The following is an 18,248-nucleotide window of genomic DNA, read 5'->3' as shown; positions in this document are numbered from 1 at the left end:
CACGTCCAAGGAGAATACAGAGGAGGAAAAGAAAATAAAAAAGGCAATATGATATGCTATACTTGTAGCTTGGAGAAAGATTCATTGTCAGTGTTCTAAAATTAACAATCACAGCATCACCTTTGGGAAGGGTTTTAGAGATAATAATCTGAGAAAAGCTCTCAGGAGATTTGTGTAAATTCCTTAGTGGCTGCTTTCTCAAGTTCTCTCCATAGAAACATGCTTCAAAGTACATCAGGAGAAGAAATTTTCAGTAATATTAGTGATAAGGCAGCTGACTCACATTACTTTGAACTCAGAGCCATTTTTCTTAGGAAGACAATCAATTTAACCCATTAGTGAAACCACAGTACCAAAAAGATCCATGCTGATCCATCGTAGGATCCCAGAAATCACTGAGTTCACACACATGTGGACACAGAAGTCAATGTTCTTTTTTTCTCCCCTCAGTTTTTCAGACTCCAAGAGCAGTAGAGCACATATTTATTTATTTATTTAAGATCATACACATAGATTGGGTGGTCTGCTGCTTCATCAGCAGCATCCACAGTCTTCAGACTAGATGGATGACCACACAGCAGATAATCTACTTTCACGTGATACCTTCCTTTTTTCAGTGTTTCTGAAGGAATTCCTCCATCTGAGTGTAATATGATGAAAACCCAAAATCTGTGGCCAGTAAAACCTGCCAGTGACTACCAAGCTAAGCTCATTATATGACCTGTCCAGCATTTTTTGTGTTCATTGAAGGCCATGGTAAAGCTCACTATAAAAATTGTTTAAAATGCATGATGCAAAGCTTGAAATAATGGAACAGTCGAAAAAAAGGTTTCTCAGCTGAAGTAATTTGCCTATAAAAGTTAATTCTAAAGCAATGAGGAGCTTGGCCTTTATTAGATAATTATAAAAACTTCCTCTCTGTCTATTCTATCAGCTTCACAGTAACACGCCCATAGCTATTAATCTCACTTTTAATGAAACAAACACAACAAAAGTTTCAGTAACCTGACAGATGAAACAAGAATGCTATAACAGATTGTACTGCCAGTAGATTTTTAAATGAAACTAGTTCAATGTTACAGTAATAAACTGTGGTATTGTGAGAAATAGAAGAAAAAAACAAACCAAAATAACTCCTGAGAATTATATTTTATAATTCTGCTTTAAGGTTTTTGTTTGGTTTTTCAGTTTTTACAGAATGTGCCTTAAGTACAGATCAGTTAATGAGTAAATTCATGTTATATTACTGTTTTCTGAGATAGGTTCCTTACCAAGGTTCTGGCAAGCCCTGAAGAGGCCTCATCTTAATTGTCATAAACAGAATTAATTCTTGAGGTAGGAAAATAAATTAAGAATTTCTCTACTAATGTAGAAATCATTGAAAAGGCATAGAACCTTATAGGGGCCTAAACTTGGCTGGTTCCCAGATGCCACCCAGCTGCTCTTTCACTCCTTCTTCTCAGTAGGATGGGGAGAGAAAATAAGATGGAGAAACTCTGAGGTCTAAATAAACACAGAGAACTACTGGCTAAAAGTCTTGACTTGGGGCAAATTTAATTTATTGCCAATTTCAAATAGAATAGTATGGTCAGGAGAAAAAAAAAAAAACAACAAAAATAAACCAACTTTGCTACAATTTCCATCAATCTCTTTTTCACAGGCTAAAGTTCACTCCTTTGTCCCAACTTCTGTACTTCTTTCTCCTTTCCCCAGGTGGTTTAGGGATAATGAGGAATGGGTTGTTGTGGTCACTCATTCTGTAACCTGATGACAGTCCTGCACATATATATGAATATATATTCATTTATGAGGCAAAATTTTTTTATGTGTGTATTGAGCTAATATAGATAGGCAGATGTGTAAGATAAGAAAAAAGAACACACATAAATTAGAGCAATGAATTTGAAAGAAATAAAAAGATCTGAACATTCAAAACTTTATGAACATTGCATTGTAACTTTCAAATGAGACATTTCATTTTTCAAACCAGTGTTGATAGGGCCAGGATTTTGGTTTGTTCTTGTGTATCTTGAGAGAAAAAAATCACTTAAATAAAATGATGTTTGGTTTTTTATATTTTGTCTGTGAATAACCCTACTTAAAAGGGCAAAAATGATGTATTGGCGTCCAGTAAATTGAAATTTACTATGCAAAAGGTTAGCTGTTAGAGAGTAAAGTATGATAAAGACTGAATTTTTAATTTATCACTCCAGAAAAATTCCCCCCTGCCAAGAATTTAAAGCTTTAAGAAATCATGTTATAATGGTAGGTATATTTAAAATTAATCAGTGCTCTTACTCATTTTTTCTTTAAAATTAAAAAGATTCTGTAGAAGTTTGTAGGGCTAATACTTCTCATGAAGGTCGTGCCTCAGTAGTGCTGAGGGTCATGTATTTCACAGGCAATGTCTCTAATAATTCTGAAGCTGGTTAAATTATCTAGTTTTCCTTGCTCTTCCTTTTTTCCTTTCCAAGCTGGCATATGAGCATCGATTAAATGAATTACAAGGTCCATGTTTGATCGATTTTTCACTTCTTTAATTTAGACAGTAAAACTTTCTATCACATTTGAAGTTAAGAAATATGATTGAGATAATAGAGGTGTGATTCCACTGGAAGTTAAAAAGGAAAAAGTTGCCTTGCAAATGTCAAGGCACCTTGTGATCCAAGATGATTAAAACTAAACTGTTTGCTATATGAATCCCAAGGTGCTTCTATATCTCAGCGTCCATGACATTTAGCCAGTGACTTTTCATAGCTTGTTAATAATGTATAGCAATCCCAGTGTAAATTTGCAGTGACAAATCTGGCCTGTTACAGTAGAGCAGTTAAACAGATTTATTTTGGAAAGAAAATGCATATTTAGGAAAAAAAATCATGACTAATGTCAAAAGAGATTGCACATTTACAATATAATTTTAGCTAAGGCATTTGCTCAGGAGATGTGCTTTTCACATTCATCTATTATTCTGCTCAACATCCTAATTATCTAACCTGGAGGTATTAGCAAAACATTAACAAAGTCATCAAGGCTAACACTCACAAAGAAAAACTGATGTCTCCAAAAAATTTCATAGTGTGGACTGGTCCACAAAATTCATTGATTTTACCAGGTTGACTGAGTCACATAAGCAGGTAAAGGTTACAGCATAAACATTCTCTTCTAAGTACAATTGCTGTTAATCATTGCTCCAGATAAACCTAATAAACTTCTGTGTTGTAGAAACCATGTTTTTTCTGAACCTCATATCTCACTGATACACAAATTATTCATAAGCTGTAAAAGGTCACAAGGCAGATGAAGAAAGAGAGGGAGAGAGAAAGAAAAGGGTACAGGTTTAAAAAATGGACTCAAATGATGAGATATAAAACAGTCTCAAAGAACAGTGAGTTACTAAAGGATATAAATCAACATTGTAGAGAAAAATGTGGCTGATGTTTGGATTCTTTTAGATTTTCTCTGAGGCTGAAAGTATACTAACAAAGAAAAAAATTATTGTGACTGCAGTAAGAATTGTCATAGATCAAAATCCTTCATTTAATTCATTCTTTTCAGTCTTTTGTTCATCTGCTGCTTTGGCATATGCTCAAATTAAGATAATTACTCCTGATAATGATTGATATAAAGGCACAACATAAAAGGGATTATATTTGCACCACAGTATGTCAGCATCAGCATCTTATATGAGATGAAAAAATCTGCGGGGAATGACAGAAAAGAGAAAGATCTTTGTCAACATCTCTAAAGCTGGTCATAAATAAATTGTGAATACATAATTCTTACAGCAAATGAGCACTATTTTTTTGCTACCTTTCAAAACTATTTCAGAACAATAGTTTCAGATAAAAATAGTTTCAGAACAAAACTATTGATCTTATGTTGATCCTTCTGTAAGTTTAAAAGCTCAGACTTCCCAGTGCACCAGCTTACTTTGTTAGGTAAGCCCTCAGAGCTATTTGCTCATAAACCTAGATATGTATTTACTTACAAAGACATACATTGTTTTCTATTACACAGTAATCAACATACAAGATTGCAGTGATCATACCTTCATATAAAAGCTATCTAAAAGCCTCTGGGGTTTTTTTGTAGAATGTCCATATCCCAAACAACACACAGAAATATGCTCCAAAGTGTTTCAGATATGTTTACTTCTATTTATAGTAACAAGAACTGTATTTCATACCTACTTAAACTTTCTAATATCAGTTGTATTTAAATTCTACTGTTTCTGTCCCTTCTAATGTTCTAGAAAAAATGACAGAAGGGAAGTAAGAATGTGGAAAGGCAGAACAAAAACTTTTTTTTTTTTTGAGAGGAGTAGATATGAAGGAAGGTGGGAGTAAATAAAATGCTAAGAAATTATTGGAGTCAAATCCTAAGAAAAGTTAACTTCATTAAACTCTTAACAAAGTGTAAATTCATTGCAATCTTGGGAAATTTGTGAAAGCTGCTGATACTAAGCTGTTGTTTTAGCTTACTTTTAGTTGCTTCATAATTGCTCAGAATAATTTAGTTAATAGCATGGCTGTCTTTGCAGTGATGAAGCATTTTTTATATCACAACATTTTTTGTGAACAGAGGCAAACTGAATACTGTGATATTCCAGTTTTTACCAAAAAAATATAACACATCATTATGCTAAATGCTTCCAATATTCTAAAGTATTCTGCAAGTTGAATGATTGTCTGACATTGGAAACATGGCACCTTGTATATATTGATATATGTAAGACTTGATATACTGGATATCTAGGTGCTTTCATGGTTTAAGCCTTTCATCTAAATTTCAATTTGAAAGAAAAGTCCTATTCGCAAAACTTTTCTATTTCTGGTGGTGCCACAATCACTTAATATGGTATTATAAATTTAATAAATATTTGGAAAGCTTGCACTACAAAATAGGTTATTTTGCCAAACGTTTATATGTACTCACATAGATAAATATATATACTTTTCTGCCTCAGTGAGAGTATGAGTTAGGCCCATAGTTATATAGTTTATATCTCTGAAGTTTCAAGGCTTTGTAGAGCCTTGAGTCTCTGAAGTCTCAAGCTTTTCTGAGTAGGAAATTTCACAGAGTTCATCCAGGCTGTAACCTGCAATATCTAGCTGATTCCACACTATTGATTCTCCATGGGAGTTATAGCAACCTGCTTCACTAATCATTCTTGCTCCAAATAGTTATGACCACAGGAGATCAGTAAAGACTGTTCTAGTCTTTAATGGTGTCTACTACTCAGCAAGTATACACACCACATATCAAAATGTGCCCAATCGAAGCAGCCAACAGGAGAGTTCCTAAAAAGACCTTTCTTCAATGTTTGACTTTTACAGACTAAAATATCAAGCTCACACACATTAGATACACATAGATGTAGTTGTTCTGTCCAGATATTTTACATAATTGTAGATTTTTTTTCCGGTTTATTCTGTAAATGGTTTTTTATTGTTAAGATAAAATACTTACAATTGCACCAAAGCATAAAGTTAAATTGAATTTAAACTGGCATAGTATTCCCTGTGTGTAGTTGCCTTTTTCCCCTTGTACAATATTATCTCCATCCTTTTCATATCAGGGAAAATTTTCTCCCTTCAATTTGGTTTTTCTGGATCTTTTAATTTTCTTTTCCTTAATATGCTCTGTAGACAGTCTAAAAACAAAGGTATATGAAGAAAACTATTTAAGATTTCTGTGAGCAGAATCATCCTCTGCATTCCATATTCCACCAAGCATAGGAGAATGCCAGGGTGATTCATGTTGGGTATGTGAAGTTGTGCTCTAACTACTGGGCTTTGACATTTACATATAGGATCAAAGGACCAAATTGTATCTTCTCAGTGATTTTTTTAAAATGTTTTTCAACGAAAAAACAGGTGGGCTTATGGCGCACTCACTAAGGTGTATTTTTCATGCTTTTTCTCTCATATATTATGACTAGATATTTGAAAAATAGTAGTGTGTGCTTCAGTTTATTTTCCAAGCAGTATGCCATAGCTGTCATCTGTAGTTGATGTAGACTTTGACAAATCTGTTCTGTTGTTATTTTCTTGTTAGATTCCAAATTGTCATTACCCAGAGTGTATTCCTTATGAAATGAAACAAACATAGTCTAATAGTCACGGCAAAAGTAAACCAAAGTATAATTCCTGATACATAGTGTAATAGTCCTCCAGGAGGGGTGTCACACGTGTTTATGGTCCATCCTCCTCTTTTGCTTCACAATCTGGAAAGCTAAGGTAGGCACTGCAGGTACCTCATTCTAATTATAAATGTCAAATTAACTCAATGTAGCACCTTGAGGAGTAGGTGACGTGGCTGCTTGGATTTACTCTGCTAATATACTCATCTCCCTCTTAAGTGAGACATAAACCTTTATGCTTTTCAGTAGACCCAAGAAAACATATAAGGTGTGTATGACCCAGTTACTGAGTTTTTGAAAACATTGTCTCATGTGAAATATATCCATGTACAACACATCTCAAAAGAGTAAATTTTATTAATACCATTATGGGACCCTGTTTTTTAGAACATATTTGCATATATCCATAAAGCTGTGTGTGTATATACACAAAGACATGTTTTAATAATGAGATTAGTAGGATTTTTTCACTTCATTAAAGATCTTGTAAGTCTTGTAAGCTATATGTTGAAATCATATAGAACTACTTTGAAAGCAGTTATCACATAGAGTTTGCTACCACAAAAAAACAGAAGATTTTTTTAAAAAAACAAATATTTTATACCTACAATAATAATTAAAGCTTGGGTCCTGAAGATTAGCTTTTATGCTGTGGTTTATATTTGATAGCACACAGTTGTCAGCAGGCAGTTTTTCAAACATAGGCTGCAGTTACTTAGCTAAATTATTTTAGTAGACAATCTCCCAAGAGTACATAAAGAAAGGTTTGTATTCACCTTGATAGAACCAGTGCACTCTAATTGGGACTGTTATGCTTGATTATAGTCCAGATGTGAAATTTTTGGATGGGTTTTGTCATATAAATCCCTTACAAGATCAGCATGTATCACAACATGATGCTTGGAAGTGTTCCAGTAAAATATCTTGAAACAGAAAGTAATATATGATGTCTTGTTAATGCACGTATTTTAGACACATTGTTTCCACACAAGGTCTATTTTATATGATATTTATGTATAGTATAACACTTTGAAATGTTGTTTTCTTCAGGTGTCTTGCTGGATTTTCTGGACAATTTTGTGAAATAGAAGTTAATGAGTGTAATTCATCACCTTGTCTACATGGCTCAACCTGTGCTGATCATATCAATGGATACACTTGTAAATGTCAACAAGGTAACTGCCATATGACAGAGCAATGATAGTTTTGAATTATCAGTGTTACTAGTGAGAAAATTGGTAAACCATATCAAGCTGTTTTGTTATCTATGAACTGTAAGCTGCAAAAATGCTCTCTTTGGCAAGACTTTTGAATGAAATCTAAAGAGAATTAACTACTCCAGTAAGCATATGAGAAAGCCTTCAAATTAAGGCCAGCTCACTGAGGGAGTCTGAAGTATTATCTAGAGCCAGGTTTATTGTTTATGATCTTTACTAATGTAACTTGCTGACTAAGTCGTCAAATAGTCACTGCTTGACAGAAAAATAATTTCACTACGTATAGAATGAAATTGACTGAGAAGAAATTCTGAGGACTTTAAATAACATTTTTATTATTATCCTTAGTGTTGGTTTTGTAAGGCATACCTTATTGGTATTACTATACAAGATTACAAGCTTATTCTGCTGGCTGGGATTAAGAGAAATTTTTTTAAACATTACAAAGAGAATGAAAAAAAGGCACTTGCTTAAAAAGTGGGAACTGTTTCCTAATTCTGACAGAGATCAACTAAAACAGGTCAAGTGGTTTATGAAAATATAAGAGATTTAGTATTCATCAAAATATTTTACAAATATTTATCAAAATTTTACAAAAGCAAAGGTCACAGTCAGTCTGCATTTTCATGCAATCACAAATTTAATCTGTTCAGGACTACTTACAATCTCCTGTCATGTCTGCTAATAAAAAGCCATTTCTCAACATAAGTAGGATTTCTAATCCATATGCATAAGTAACATCTTGCTACACAAGTTACTCTTAAATTAAGGAATATTTCAGTACCTGGCTCCTGAAACTAATTTTTCAGTTTAAATCAAGTATTTTACTCACTTCCACTGCTGAATGATTTCTGAGATAGTACTGCAACAAGGTTTCTTACTGGTTATTTTTAGAGATAATTCAAATATATTCTGGATGATAAATATTCTGATAACCCATGCTATCTCCATATATCTGATCTAGTCACTTTGTGCCAAAATATGTTCACATTGTCAGTTTCCATTTACAAGCAAAAACATGTTAGCAAACTCTCCTGAAGTTGTGACCATATATATATATATTACACTTCTCTAGAGTCTTTCTACTCATTCTTGTTCTACATTTAAATAAAAGCACATAGCAAATTGAATATTAATACATTTTGCATTTTTTTTCATTCTGAATTTGTCTTAATGCAGCTAACTATATGTAAGAGATCTTATTCAAAAAAGTATGGAAGATACTGAAGCAAATACATGCATGTGTATAATGAAATTTAATGAGGCAGTTTATTAATTTGTTTAATTGATAATAAGGAATGATTTTCTAACATATGAGATACTTTGGCTAAGTATCTTTGCCTTACTAAAGGCTAATTATGAATAGGACTACATTGATTACAGCTTAATATTTTTTAGAACTTCTTAAAATATCAGAGAGATACTTGAAAATTCAGAAAAACACTATAGTTCTGATGTATGTACCAACGAGTGATTTTTTTTTTTATTTTTTCATACAGAATTCATGATAATAAAGATCTTTCTGATCTTAAAAAATCAGAGTCATGGCCTAACCTCAGTACTACATATCCACCTGGTGCTGCATATGGCCATATCACCCTCCACCAATATTAATGACTCAAAAACTTTAAGATGTATTTTTTTAGTCATTAACACAGAATACATTGCCAAGTCCAGTCCATTTTTCCCCTTATTTTTAAAGCTTATTAAAATAATACATCAAAGATATTTTAATATAGACATTTAAAAATTGCTCACTAGCTAAGAACTGTGATTGCTGTCTCTGTGCAACATGGAAACTCTTGGTATAAGTAGGAGAAAGTTCTCTGGGGCTTTGGAACTCACTTCTACAGCTAACACATTTTAAATACCTCCCAACCAAAGCATGGCTGACTTTCTTTTATATTCCTTTTAATAATACCATGTGCTAGTAGGGGTGAAAGATCTGTAAATCATTCTTCCATTAGGTAAAAACACAGAATAAAAAAATCATGCATTAAGTGTATACATAATTTTTACGTATCTTGAGGAGTTTTTTAATTAATATGGTATTTTACAATGTTATTTAAGTCTTTAAAATGGCTGAAAAGATGAGAATGTTACAGCTCTGAAAAGAGGTGAATTTGGAGAGGCAGGGGAATCTTTGAGAGGAGAAACTTTTTTCAAAGTTGCACATCTGAAGAAAGGGATTAGAAAAAAAAAATATCATCCAGAGAGAAAAAGTAGAAATACCTGGGGAAAAAAATTGGCATTTTTTTCAGGCTTTGACTGTTCACATATAATAGATCTTATATTTCTCTTCTTAGCTTCACTATAGAAATATGGAGCTGGGATTGGGGATTTTTTGGTCTATAAAGGCAACAATGGGAAACAACTGGGGAGGTAGTCTGATAGACCCCTCAACAGATTCCCTGTTGTAATTTAATGAAATGGAAAAGGGATGGTACCAAGACTGAAACAGGAACAAGGCAGATGATTGCAGTTTTCCAAAAACCTCCAGAGAACAAAGTGAAGCATGTGGTGACAGCATGTGATACCAGGAAAGGGAATGGATGTAGCTCTGAAAAATGCATTTTGTAATGGATCATTAATTTTGTCAGCTATTGTCCCAGTAGCAGCCCCATACCCTTGGAATAATAGATGCATGTTCAGGTCCTGTGCCTGCAGCTTCAGGCTGTTCAGGTGCAGGAGCAGCATGGAGAGATGCAAACTGTGTTCTAACAGCACCTCAGACAGCTCAAAAGCAACAACAGCAGCTGTTGGCATTAACAGCAGGCTCATGGTGAAGTCTTTAACTGGGCAGGCTGCTCTTCTAACAGGGCAGCTAAAGCAAGACTGGAATGTAACAGGTGAATCCATTTGATGAATACTCTGGGGCAAAGTCTGAACAGTGGCAACTAGATTTGCAGCAGCCAAGGACTGCTTGGGAGCTTGTGGGGCTGTTGGGTTTTCTTTGTTAGTTTGTTTAGAAATAGTAAAATGGAGAAAAATCAAATCTGTAATGGGCAGTGGGAATATCATGGCAGAACGTCAGTGCTGTGCATTAACTAGCCATATTTTACAGAGTTCTGGGTTTGTATTTACCAAGCAAATGGACTGATTCCATTTCAACTTAGCCTACAAGGAGCAAGTTCGAGACAGGCTTAAATTACATGACCTAAAACAGAGCTTCAACATGAGAATTTAGCCTCTAATTTATGGTGCACTTACTTGTAAAGGAGATTTTAGTAAGAAATGTATATCAATAAAATATCCAGTAATCTGACTAATAAACTGAGAGAAGACAGAATCTCATAGTTTCTCTTTTTAACTTTTTTCCTTTATTTTTTTCTACTCTGAGAAACCACAGCCCAAAAAATTTCATATTCATCCCATAATATATATCTCCATATATGTGAGAATGGATGATAGTTACCCATACCTTTGTTCCATTTACACTCAGTAAGTGGATACAGATTTTAATGAGTCTTGCTTTGGGGTTTACTTTGCTTTTGTTTTCTGACAGGATGGGAAGGCCTCCATTGTGAGTTGGATGTTGATGAGTGCATATCCAACCCCTGCATACATGGTATCTGTGTTCAAAAGGAGCCCAGCTTTGGTTATTCCTGTTTTTGCAAGCCAGGATTTGTGGTGAGATGCTGAAATTTCTCTTATCTTTTGTTTTACCTGGCTGTTCAACATTGCACAGAAAATACTTTTTCTTTTTAAGCTTGCTCAGAATTTTTCATATACTTCTTGAATGGAATGGAATGGATTTACAGAAATTACTTATGCTTTGTTCAAGGAATTCACCAGGAATTTCTTCCTGTTCCAGTGACTCTTTGTCTACAATTTTGTAAAGTCTGTATTTTACCATAAGGGCTTGGTAGGTAGAAATAGATCTGAACAATGCAAATAATCTGACTGAATTTACTGACAAACGATCCTGAGAAGGAAGAAACTATTATCTCATAAAAATTAATACCATTTATGAAAGGTGGATTTTACAGACTAGTAAGGGTAACATTAATGCTTCCCACAGAGCATGGTAACTGCTGCCTTTTTGTCTTGTAAAGCAGATTGGCTTTCAAAACAATGTCAAGTAGTGATTAAGGATACATCACTTGAAGGCCATAGTCTTTTTATACAGAAAACAGATTGATCCTTACGTTACAATAATCTCATTTTTTTTCCTTAAATATTCATGCTTATCTTACATGAACAATTGTAATGGAGAAGATCAGGTTCACAATTTTTTGTACCATTTATGTCTCACCAAAAATCCCCAAAAAACTTCTGAATACCAAATAAAACCACCAGAGAGAAAGACTAAAATCTGTTTAGAGAAATTATTTTTTCAATTAGCGCAAAATTTATTGGTACAAGTCAGTGTTGTGTGACACTGTAGAGACCAGAAGTACAAATAAACCCAAAATTGGGTTAGAAGGAGGATAGATTAATTGTTATTCAAATTACTTTTCTGAATATTATCCTGGCCCAGGGAGTCTTTGATTTACTTATTGTCAAAAGTTGGAATGGTATATTTGGTGAGTTACCAGATGCTAGCTCTGCTTGTTTTCTTCCTGTTTTCTTCCCAAAGTATTCATTAAAATCTCACTGATGATGGAGCTAGATAGATATTTGACCCATGGGGGCAGTTTTTCTATTAGTACATAGCTTGAGTATTAATTGTACATTATGTTGCAGAACAAGCAAGCCCTTGCAGAAGGAAAAGTAACAAGCCTTTGAAGCAGCTGAAATTTAAGATGTATCATCTTTGCCTTTTATTCCATTATTCATTTTTCCATCTTCAGTGCCTCCAATTCCACTATGCTTTGGGAAGGAATATAAAAGGAGGAAAACATGGTGGGGGACCAACATAGAAACATTTTTAATATACCTATCTTCAGTGTCAAGGATAAGAAGTTATGGTCTAAACACCTCAAGCGGTATATTTGTTAGGTCCCAATGGGTTCTGGTTCCTAAGAATGAGTAGGTACGGAGTGGAAACAGCAAAATTCACAGAAAAATAAGTATTCAAAGAACTCCAGCTACAGTGTGTATGTAAATCTTCTGTAGTCTGTGTCTGTACTGTTACCCAAAGTATGGATCATAAAGCATAGATTGTGAAATCTCTCATAAATTTTCAGAAGAAAAGCATAGTCAGTGGTATATGAAATAAGTGTTTACTTTTTAAGTGGAACCCTCTATAGATATATACCTACTTTAAAGTACAAATCTGCGCAAGTTAAATGATTCCATCCCCCTGCATGGAAACTGTTAAAGCATTTACAGGCACTTTCAGTGCTATCAAATTTATCTATGGCTACTTAATGTACCCTTCATGCACACTGGAGGTTATCCACATCTGCTTTGTTTCTATGAGTCATAAAATCGTAATCAAATGCTCTTTGCCATTAAATGTAGTAGTCATAAAAATGTACTAATCTATCGCAGGAAAGTCAGAATGAAACATAAGTTTTATAGGATTAAAAACGATTATGAGCCTTCTCAAACTGATCATTTGTTCTATGTGTGGAATTAGAAAAGAGCAAGAAGGAAATGCATGGGAACTGACATATTAATTGGTCTGTTTTTCCTTTGTGCTTTGGAATACCGACGCAGTGAGTGATTTTATAAGATGCCATGAATCTACCAGATAGCTTGTCTGCTTGCCAAAACAAATTAAGAAGTTGATTGAAACAAACATGAATGTATCAAAATTACTCAAAACCCGTCAATTTAACCTCTTCTGTTTTAAACCTCAAATAATTTATACTACTTGTAAAAAAAGTAATTTCAGTTTTCATGCCTACATTTCTTCCTCTCTCTCTCTCTTGTCCTTCCTATTGTTTCTTAATATCATAAATCAATATAATAGCGTTGACAGAGATCTCATAAAATACAAGTTGTCCCAAGTTCTGTGTAAATAGTTAGCTACGTAGACATGAAAGACTTTTTAAGTATTTGTCTGAAGGAAAGTGTGTAATGAATACATGCTTTTTGAGCTCTAGAGAAGGCTTGGATTTTTTAACACGTGCTCCAATTGCAGGAGAAGATTCAGTTAAAAATTATATCCTGATGATATGTTGTAAGAGATGTATGTCCTCAGGGATGAAATGCACATATTTTAAATAGTTATAAAACATGTAGTATCCTTCTAGGATAGCTGTTAGCTGTCTCCCTTCACGTAGTCTATTAGTTCATTGCAACAGAAGTGAAAATAAAATGAACCCAGGCCTGACTTCGGAATATATTTATTTCACACTTCAAGAATGCATTTAATTCACATAATTATTCCTTGCCTTTTTTACAGACCACTGAATATGATCATTTTTGCTTTATTACTAGGGAGGATATTTCAGACTCCCCATGAATTGTTACTCTTGATAAAAAAATAGGAAATGAATGCCTGATCCAATTTGAGACTGCCACTATATTTTTTTCTTTTCTAAGCGCTATCTGTGAATGCAAGGTATTAACAGGGAGCTGTGTGCAGATTTGGTAACAACAGACAACAAACAATGGGCTGCAGTGTACAAAAGGAAAGAACATTAGCTTGCAAGTCAGAGCAAGCCATAGAATTTTTAGTCAGCTAAGTCCTCTGTAAAAAGTATTTTTCAAACCTACATTCTATATGAAGATTATTATTTTAACCAGTTTTTAATACTGGTAACAATATTGTCTTTGATACTATGCAATTACAAGTCTGTAAAGAAATTATTTTCTTGATAATCAGAGTCAAAATGTTACTCAGTTAAAATTTAAAACTATACTGTTATATTAGTTAAGGAATATTTTCCACATGGCATTTCCTTTTGAAAGTGTAAACAGCTTAATATAAGCAAAAAATATTTTAGAATCAAAAGAAAGCAACTAACGTCACTATGAAATGTGAATTGTCGTCAAAATATGTCCTTTTTTTGAAAACTCTCTTTCAGGGACGAAGCTGTGAGCTTAATTACAATGATTGTCTTATACAGTCCTGCTCCACTGGGTTTCTTTGTGTTGATGGAATAAACAATATCACCTGTTTACCTACTGTGCCCCAAAGCAAGAAAATTCTCAGTGAAGTGGCTGAAGTGTTTCCTGCTGAAATTTTAGACAATGACCTTCCATCAGCACTGGCTGTGTCTATGGAACTTTGGTCTAAACATGTCTCTCCTGATTTACATGCAGGAGAAGTGTCCCAAGGTGAGTAGAAAGAGCTTCTGAACAATGCATATATCAAACTTCTTTCCTTGTTAATGCTTCTAAAATGCTTTTAAATGCTTCTAAATGCCTCTAAGAATATTGGAAATATATTAATTTTAATTATTAAGATTTTTTTATTTCATGTATTCCCTTCTATTTTTCTTGTATTTACTACAACATCCTTTCTTAATTGCATTTATATGTAACTGCAAACTTACTCTTCTCTCAAAAGAATTTTTCCCACCATCTTTCACATCCAATAAGGAAAACTACACTTTTATTTAGCTGGGTTTTCAGTTTGCCAGAGTGTACAATTTCATGTGCTTCATATTGTGTTCAGTAATCTCTGATTCTAATGCCAATCTTCCCTTCTTCCTTGGCTAGTCAGCAGGAGAGAAAGATAATTTGCCTTACTCCATAGGGATTTTGATTCTTTTTTCCTAGTTCACATGTTTTCTGAGTGCTTCTTTTTCTGTGCATCTAGATGTTTTTAGACTAAAATACATATTGGACAAACCTCTCAAAGTCCCTGCCATTCTTATTGTTTGTAGTGATGTTTTTGGCATGCCATAATTTTCCTATCCTGTTATTTTAAAACATTCACAAAAAAGTCAAAAGTAACAGAAGTGCAACATTTTATTATGAAGATTGTATCTACATTGTGGCCTCTTCATTTTACTAAAAATAGTATTACATAGGCATTCTCTTTACAAATGGTTTCAGAATTTTTTGCTTATATACATCTTCAAAGTGATTACTTGTATAAAAAATAAGCTGACTCCTGTTTAGTTGTTTTGGGGGGGATTGTTTGGTTTTTTGTTTTGGTCTGGTTTGGTTTGTTTAGGTTTGTTTTTAATGTTGTTTTTTTTTTTTTATTTGGGTAAATGATTTATAGAGAATGTTGGGTTATGGTATACAGAATTCTCTTGGGATAGACTGAGTGAGTGACTGATTGACAGAACTGCTCGTTCTGACTTTTCCTTCACAAGAATCACATACTCATATTCCATTTTTTGATTGATATTGTCTATTTTTCTGCAAAGACTGTCTCCTAATCATCATTTTCATCACTTATGTTCTTTAAAGAGACAAACATAAACTTGACAAAATGATTGGGTGATGTTAAACAGCTGACCACAGAGGAAATTCAACTAATACTGGAGACAAAACTGCATGATCCAGACAAGGAGATCTGTCATTCATGAAATCAGGGTACTTTCTGAAACATTCAGCTGAGTAGTGTATCTCAACAGTGACTTTTCACTGACATAGTTAACAGTAGTTCTGAGTTCAAAACACACATCTATTTGTAAACTCTTAAAATATTTTTGGAACAATCTGATCAAGTGCTCTTATGTATATCTTCTTCCTACAAAACCTTCAGGTATAAAGTTACTGATGGATACTGAAAAGTTGTCATTGTTTGAATCCCCTAATGATGAGATATCCTACTTGGTTTTATTGGCACAAGTCACAAACAGAAATTTGTAAAATTTTAATGACAAACCATTTATTTTTACATACCTGTTATCCTGCTTCAAGTTCTGCCTTATACAAGGATATTAGCTGTACTGTACTGAAACAAATGACTGCTGTGCCTAACAAAGAACTCATGAGTTCACCCTGTTACCTGGACTGAACAGAACATCTGCAGTGGAGTAGGTTCTGGCCTTTATCAGCTGGTGTTCTGTCAAGTACCTCATTTCTATTCAGAGAAACTTTTTGAGGTGGTGGGGTGTTTTTATACCGAGATAAAAGTGTCTGTCAAGGTTTCCAGGTGCTTGGAAGAGATTTATTGTCACCAGGCAGCAGCTGATATGGCACCTGCAGCCGTACCTGACGCAGATGGCTCTTCCTCACCTTCTGCCACACGGGCTGCTCGAGCAGCAGAGCAGCAGGTTGGAGGCTGCTACAGTGCTGACAGCAGATCAGCAACACAAGTTTCACCTCACTACAATAATCTTTTCAGGATTTCAGGTGTTCCTTTCATCATACTTACATATAAACTCAGGAGGTATTTCTACCTCTTGAGTATATAGTTATGATATTATAGTATAGGCTATAGTATATGAGTATATAGTATATAAGCATAATCAACATTTTTAATGTAAAATAGTTACAGAGAAAAGTGTATATATCTTGAGGTAAATTTTTTTTGTATGTAGTACAATTAACTTGCCACTTCTCGTTTCACAATGAGACAAATGATGGCTGCATTTCTTAAAAGCAGTACTACTTTCAGAACATTGCAACATTTCAGAAATAAATTCAGGGAATTAAAAGGACATAGGAAAACCTAAGAACTCTGGAATTAAATATTAGGGAATATTGATTGATTTGGTCCACAGTTTTATATTATACTTTTATAAAACAGAATGAATACCCATAAAGCCAAGGAGAGGGTTTTTGCTTTTCATTCTTTGCTTGAGGGCTTGTGTTGGAAAAAATGACTTTATATCATTGATTTAAAGCACTTAGGGGGGAAAAAGTATTTCTAGACCTGGAAAGATATGTATAAAGGTGCCAAAAGACAAATAAACCATTTTTGTTGGGTATAGAATACAGTTATTTTCCTGTGAATGCTTGTCTAAATAGATTTCATTCTCAGTACACATACATAAATACGCAGATCAAATTCATGTTTCCAGAACTGCCTCCTGATACTGTGCCTGTAGTCAAGAGGTCAAGTTGTCTTAGTATACCACTATGGATTTCCAACTGATCATATGATCTAAAAGGAATTTTATTTGCATTTTTCGTTGCTGTTGATGTTGTTGTTTTGGGGAGTTTTGTTAGTTTGATTGGGTTTTATAGTGGAAAAAATAGAAAAGGAACAACAATGCATCCCCAAAAGTAATAGCTGCCCTTATGTTGATGCATAAGCAAATCTATGGCTTTTTTATTGGAAGAAATAAGACTCTTAAAAAGCTAAGTGAGAAATGCTCTTGGATGAGTAAAATCTTTAATACACAATCCATAGTAGAAGAAATGAGTCAAGCTGTATAACCTGTTGTACTTGTCTCTAATTACAGATTTTGTGTATTTGTTAATAACTTTTATTAATAAAACTTGAGAAAAAATACTGATGACTCACCCAGATAAATTGCAGTCTGACAAATGGAAACTACATACTTTTCATGTATTTTAGAATAGCTATTCTCATATGACAATCAGTAGATACATTATAGCAAGTTCTAAGCTACCTTAGAGTAGCAGGGATCTCTAGTAAAGGGCTATGAGAGATGAGATATATCTTGCAGAAAAATATATTTTTTGATCTGGTCTCCAGGTGTGCTTTTCAACTTCCATGACATTGCTTGCAGCAAATAATGTTTTGTAAATACAGTTGTTCTTAGGAAAAAAAAAAATTATTGTTATAGAAATGCTTTCATGTGACCAGAGGGGATGACCTAAGCTCTTAACCATATGTCTGTTAGCACTCTGTGAAATTCTGTATGACTTTTTGACTTTCCCATGCTCTGCCACTAAGTAATTGGCCAATATGCAACCATTAACACAAATTGAATGCAGGGAACTTTCCTTCCTTCCTTCCTTCCTTCCTTCCTTCCTTCCTTCCTTCCTTCCTTCCTTCCTTCCTTCCTTCCTTCCTTCCTTCCTTCCTTCCTTCCTTCCTTCCTTCCTTCCTTCCTTCCTTCCTTCCTTCCTTCCTTCCTTCCTTCCTTCCTTCCTTCCTTCCTTCCTTCCTTCCTTCCTTC

The 18,248-nt window shown here is 34.0% G+C and overlaps 1 protein-coding gene across 1 annotated transcript in view; it reads left to right on the top strand.

Moving 5' to 3' along the window:
- The window catches only part of EYS (eyes shut homolog), a 704,733-nt gene that overhangs the window by 358,878 nt on the left and 327,607 nt on the right, over positions 1-18,248 (top strand). Inside the window, exons 29-31 of the mRNA XM_064707313.1 lie at positions 7,193-7,317; positions 10,865-10,989; positions 14,280-14,532. Of these exons, the coding sequence (XP_064563383.1) occupies positions 7,193-7,317; positions 10,865-10,989; positions 14,280-14,532 (503 nt within the window). The remainder of the gene's footprint in view (positions 1-7,192; positions 7,318-10,864; positions 10,990-14,279; positions 14,533-18,248) is intronic.

The sequence above is a fragment of the Zonotrichia leucophrys genome, chromosome 3 (assembly GCF_028769735.1).
Source record: "Zonotrichia leucophrys gambelii isolate GWCS_2022_RI chromosome 3, RI_Zleu_2.0, whole genome shotgun sequence".
Classification (NCBI taxonomy): domain Eukaryota; kingdom Metazoa; phylum Chordata; class Aves; order Passeriformes; family Passerellidae; genus Zonotrichia; species Zonotrichia leucophrys.
This window is presented reverse-complemented; position numbering and strand designations above follow the sequence as displayed.